This window comes from Arachis duranensis, chromosome 9 (assembly GCF_000817695.3).
Source record: "Arachis duranensis cultivar V14167 chromosome 9, aradu.V14167.gnm2.J7QH, whole genome shotgun sequence".
NCBI classification, from domain to species: domain Eukaryota; kingdom Viridiplantae; phylum Streptophyta; class Magnoliopsida; order Fabales; family Fabaceae; genus Arachis; species Arachis duranensis.
In genome coordinates this window covers 89809319-89815527 of record NC_029780.3, presented here as the reverse complement: position 1 = coordinate 89815527, position 6209 = coordinate 89809319, and the positions used below count along the sequence as shown (strand labels likewise).

At 28.0% G+C, this 6209-nt stretch overlaps 1 protein-coding gene across 1 annotated transcript; it reads left to right on the top strand.

Moving 5' to 3' along the window:
- Positions 1–591: 591 nt before the first annotated feature.
- LOC107466154 (inositol oxygenase 4) lies at positions 592–4098 on the top strand. The gene is made up of 11 exons (XM_016085137.3): positions 592–779; positions 883–997; positions 1757–1838; positions 1944–2148; positions 2312–2371; positions 2744–2796; positions 3028–3150; positions 3246–3315; positions 3488–3566; positions 3666–3747; positions 3859–4098. The coding sequence occupies exons 1-11, from the start codon at positions 749–751 to the stop codon at positions 3883–3885; spliced, it is 927 nt and encodes a 308-aa protein (XP_015940623.1). The 5' UTR covers positions 592–748; the 3' UTR covers positions 3886–4098.
- The last annotated feature ends 2111 nt before the right edge of the window (positions 4099–6209 follow it).

Below are 6209 nucleotides of genomic sequence, written 5' to 3'. Positions count from 1 at the left end.
CTAATTATCTTTACTTAGCCTAATTACACAAGCTTATAATGTTTCCTCATCACGTGCAGGAAATTGCACTTCCTGAATTGACAGGACGCCTTTCCTGCAGCAGGTCACATCTGCCATTTCAGTCGTACACTTGTCGCCTGTTGGAGCTATCCACGCCATTTCTACACATGTGGAAGCCGCATCAGTTTCTACACCAGAGACTCCGCCAGAAAAAAATATTTTAAACAACGACATTTTAATTTGTTTGAAAATAAAAGGCATTGTATCTTTCGGCACACCTCAGCAAGCACACTACCTCTGAAGATGTTGTCTATCCACCAAACCGTTTCCATACAAATGCTAGCGAACCCTTTCTCGCCTGTTGTTAATTTTACATGGGACACGTCATTTCTTCATTCTCATTACCTTGTCTTATGTATATATGAGTAATATTTTAAGAAACAAATCGGTGAATTTGGTAAGCACACTGCTGGCATATAGTTGCTGGCATAAATTTAATTAATTGGAAAGTTACTAAGAATGGTATGGTTTTGGTTTATACAGATAATGATAAATCCTCAGGAACATAATTTTAGTTAAGGACTCCAAGATTTCAAATTTTACGACAAGGACTTGGTGTTGTACTATATAAACTCGTTTTGTCTTGGGTTATTGTCGCACCCATTTTCACTAGAGTTTCTTATCCCTTCTTCCAAGTTTCTAAGCTTCTTTGTCCTGTGTTTCTTCTTGCTTATTTGAAATAGAGAAAATGGCCATCCAAGCTGAACAACCTGTCCATGGTTTGATTATGTTTTTCTTCTTCTTTTAAAAAAAAAAAAAGTATTGGAGCGTTATTTTTTTTTTCTAGGTAGAAAATTTCATATCTCAATTTTTTTTTTCTAGGGTCCCAAGTTGAGGAGAAGAAGAATGTGCACCCCGAAGAAACCAGTGAGCTTGTGTCGGCTAAGGACAGAACGTTTAAGGCCCCAGAAAGCAATGCATTTGGCCAATCCTTCAGGTTTCAGTTCCCCTTTTAATATTCTCTTTTATTTGATTTTTATTTCTTTGATTTAAAATTTATGATTTTAAGCAGCTAACGCCATATATTTGACATAAAATCACTCATCTAAAAAAATTTAAATTAATATAATAAAACATATAAATAATTATATCTCTAATATAAATTTTGGCATATATAAAAGTCTTATTTAAACTTAAAATGTGATTGTGCATAGATATTTTTTTCTTTTAAGATTTTTTATCTTAATTTTTTTAATAATAAAAATTAAACTCTAACTTTCTTTAGTAGTAGAAAAGACACATAAATTGCTACATTTCTTTATCTAATATTTTTAACAATTTAATTTTGTTTTAAATGTTAAATATGCAACTAATTACATATGTCAATATAATTTAAAAATAAAAAACCTAACTTAAACTTAGTTTGCTCTAATTTTACTACATAAAGGGCGAGAAAAATTTTGTATCTTTGTGACCCACGTGCTCTCAATAAAACTGAGATTTCTTTTTTATATTTTTGAAAGAATTTAATTTTGATCACAAACTAAAACACTTTTCATATATATACCAAATCATATATCAATAAATATAACAACTTTTTATATATAATTACTGTTTAAATAATCATTTAAAATATTGTGTAAAATAATTTACAAATTCATAACCCTTCATAAAAAGCTTACATATACCATACAATAATACACATACAAATTTGTAAAAATGGGTTCAGATATCGACTAATGAGATTATTTGGCAGGGATTATGATATTGAAAGTGAAAGACAAAAAGGTGTGGAAGAATTCTATAAATTACAACACATTAATCAGACATATGGTTTTGTAAGCCAGATTCTTATTTTCCTCAAACATGTTTATATATACTAATACACAATAACATGAAAGCTCAATGCTAATTCCTGAAAATTTCATTTGCTAATAATATAGGTAAAGAAAATGAGGGAGCACTATAAGAAATTGGACAAAGCAGAAATGAGCATATGGGAATGTTGTGAGCTGCTTAATGAAGTAGTGGATGATAGTGATCCTGATTTGGATGAACCTCAAATTCAACATTTGTTGCAAACTGCAGAAGCCATTAAAAAAGATTATCCTAATGAAGATTGGTTACATTTGATTGCTCTCATCCATGGTAATTAAATTTAAAATCTTAGATTTTTTTTCTAATTTTCTATTATAGCTTTAAGATCAATTAGTTTAATTTTAGTTATTTTTTGTCCTTTTATTTCTAAAAAGTTTTTCATTATTTTTAAATAATTAATATGGATTGACAAATGAATATTTGCTTATTTTAGATCTCGGAAAGATTCTTCACCTTCCTCAATTCGGTGAGCTACCTCAATGGGCTGTTGTTGGTGAGAATTTTTCTTATTCTTTACAATATTTTTTTCTTTTTTTAAATAGAATAATCTTTTTACTATTATTTTTTAAAAACAAAATTTAATTATAATATTTAAAATTAATTATCATTTTAAAAGCTTAATACAAAACCAAATTTTTATTAGGTCATTTACGGCTAAATTAAGGTTGAGAGAGTGTAAATAATTAATTATAAAAATATTTGTGTTGTAATTATTTTGATTCAATTTACAATATTTTAAATAAGACACGTCCTTATATTTCATGTATAATTATTTTATCAATCTTTAAATTCCCAATTAGCTAGTTTTGGTATGTTACTTTAAATTCAAAATTTTAACCAAATGATTAAATATATATATTTGCAGGAGATACATTTCCTGTCGGTTGTGCCTTTGATGAAAAAAATGTTCACCACAAGGTAGCCTTCCTCTTCTAACAAAACTATAAAAATGACCCTTTTTTTCATGTCTCAAACAATTATGTTATATTTATACTATAAAATCAGTAATTAATATAAAATACATATTAAAATAAATTAAATTCCATATATTTATATATAATATATAATAGTTAATTTTAATGTATAAATAATATTTTTTATTCTAAAATTATCATTGACCAAATAATATAAATTTTTCCTATGCTTCAGTATTTTAAAGAAAACCCAGATAGCAAAAATCCTGCTTATAACACTAAAGAAGGAGTTTATAGTAAAGGGTGTGGATTAGACAATGTACTCATGTCATGGGGACATGATGACTATATGTATATGGTGAGTAATTAAATATATAGTTACAATTTATATATAATTTGTTCATTATTTTGTTCAAGATATATAATAAATTTATACTTCACTTGAATTTATAGGTAGCAAAAGAAAATGGTACCACTTTACCTTCACCTGGGTTATTCATTATTAGATATCACTCATTTTATCGTAAGTATCTTTATTTATTACTATATATGTGCTTTTCCTTTTATGTCATAAGAAGGCATTTTTTGTTCGGCCCAAAAGTTCGTTTTATTTTGTAAACCAAAAAAAAAAATCATAATTATTTTTTAGAATTTTCTTTCAATAACAATGTATTAAGCTTAAAACTCTTTTGCAGCTTTGCATAAGGAGGGAGCATATACTCATCTCATGAGTGAAGAAGATTTCGAGAACTTGAAGTGGCTTCACATTTTCAAGTTAGTCCTTTTCCTAATATATATATATATATATTTGCACACAGCATTTGGTATTATTACTATTTAATAACATCGCGCATAATTATATGTATTATGTAGTAAATATGATCTCTATAGCAAAAGCAAAGTTTTGGTGGACGTTGAAAAAGTGAAGCCATACTATCAATCACTTATTGACAAGGTGTGAGGGCACAAATTTCAGATGGATTATTTGCTCATTTTTGTTTTATTTGAATTCCTTTTGTTGTTTCTTAACGTGATGTTCTTACTTTTCTATTTGGATGGTTTATAGTATTTCCCAGCAAAGCTGAAGTGGTGAAGAGAATCAATATAAGCTAATGGATCTACCTCATGGGCCTGGAGGGAATTGATTAATTTTCCTTGAGAGCAAGTTAAAAACTGGTTGAGACATATATATCAGCCTATTATTATCTATATTGTAAATCACAAACAGTTTGCTTCATATGAGGCTTTTGAGTGATATATATACTCAATAATATGATGTAAACTATTAAAATGAATGAATGATGGATGAACCTATATATATATGTGAGTTCTTATTCATACATATCAAAATAACAATAAGTTAAATAGTGGAGAAAAATAATACAGACACTACTAAAAAATTATTTTTAGCGATTATTTATTTTATTTTTAGTGACAATAAAAATAATCACTAATATAATTACTAACAATTAGATATTAGCCGTCTTATATTTTGTTATTAAAAATAATTGCCAATAAATACTTTTTTAATGACCGCTAAAAATTATAACTTTTTGTAGTAATTATACAATTGCCAATAAAAAAAAAATTAATGGCCTTTAAAAGTTATGATTTTTTGTGGCCATTTTCTCGAAATTTTATATGGCTATTAGAAGTAATTCTAATATTATAATATTATTCATTTTGAGTTATTATTGATATTGCCACTTGTAACACCCTAACTTTTAGCATCTCATTATCGTATCAAAAGTTCAGTCGTTACTTATCTCTAAACCTTCTTTTTCTTTACTATCTTTAATTAATATCGAGCCTTCATGAATACGAACCGAAATTTTAATTAAGAAAATAAGAGGAGACTTTATTTTAAATCACTTAATCACAAAAGTATATATTCACGTAACTTTATATAAATAGACTTATTCAAGGAATCTCAATTACAAGTCCTACCTCTCTACAAACTAAAATAATAAACGACAAGGGAAAAATAAATTCTAACAACTCAACTCGTGAATATATAATCTTCTATGCTCCTGTATTTTCTCACTAAACCTTCGCACCTGTAGCTGAAAGGGGTGGAAATAAGGGGTAAGAATTGGGGAGTTCTTAGTAGGGTTGGGGTTAGAAATTAAGTTCGTTTCATTAAGTTCTCAGTCAATAACAACAGTCAACAAAGTACAATCCAACTCAACAATTACAGAAGATAGAATCCAATTACAAGCACACACAATCATAGAAAACACAATCACAAACAAACTTTTGTAAATATTCGTAAACAAGTATGATGCATGTCTGTCCTATGGCTGATGATATCATTTGTCGGTTATATAGCCAACCCGACATGTCCTATGGCTGATGATATCATTTGTCGGTTATATGGCTGATGATATCATTTGTCTGTCCTATGGCTGATGATATCATTTGTGAGTGGGGTACTACCGCTACTATCTAGGCAGGTATTTAAAAGTTTAACATGGAGCAAGTGGAATAATTCACTACTGCTACTACTACCCAAGTGTCACAAACACTGACTTGGAACAAGTAGGATGAACCACAATCCTCGCTACAATCCAGATATCACATTCAAAATTCATTATTACTTTTGTATCATTTCAAATCTTTTATATTCATTCAAAATCCCATAATTAAACTCAGTGTTTATAATTCTTCTTCCTCATTTCATACCCAAGATAAGTAGTACTAAGTTACAATCTTTGCGTACTGTCCAGACATTTTTCAAATATCAAAATTTCTCTTTAAAAACAATTCAAATCCATTTCTCTTTCGTTAAACTCTTTTTCTTGATAAATCAAATTCAAACATAATACTTTTCTCGATAAAACTCAAAACATAATCATTTTTTTAATAATTCAAAATTAGTTAATGTAATTCTGAAAACTTTGGAAAATCTATTTTTGACTTCCAAAATAATCAAAATATTCTAACTGACTGTTCATACATAGCCAAATCAAAATCTCAAGCAAACAACAATAATTCAACATAAATTTAACATAAACTCATTCAAACTCAAACAATAATTAATCAAACCAACATTCACTTATTAAATTTATATTTAATTATTGTAAAATTATTAAACCCTACTTTCGTGCATAAATCACAACAACAAAATCTTTGAAAAAATTTTTGACCAACCTGCTGAAGAAGAAAACGTCAAAAATCGAATTTCAATTGGTCAAATTCAAGGAGAAGAGGAGCTACGTCACCGTTAATTTCTACCGAATAAAAATAATACCAACGTATAAAAAAAAAATACAAACACTTTTATTAAATTAAATTTTTTATTAAAATTATAAATCTCAAAAAATCGAACGCCAAAAGTCGAGGGTTCCATGGCTTCATGTTCTCATACTCACGATTTACTTTCTTTCTCTTCCTTTTTCTTTCAACTTCAATTCGATC

Excerpts from the sequence above, each read along its gene's own strand:
- LOC107466154 (XM_016085137.3), top strand. The coding sequence starts at position 749 with ATGGCCATCCAAGCTGAACAACCTGTCCATG. Across the intron at positions 780-882 it reads AGCTGAACAACCTGTCCATG|GGTCCCAAGTTGAGGAGAAG; the intron begins GTTTGATTATGT and ends TTTTTTTTCTAG. Across the intron at positions 998-1,756 it reads GCATTTGGCCAATCCTTCAG|GGATTATGATATTGAAAGTG; the intron begins GTTTCAGTTCCC and ends ATTATTTGGCAG.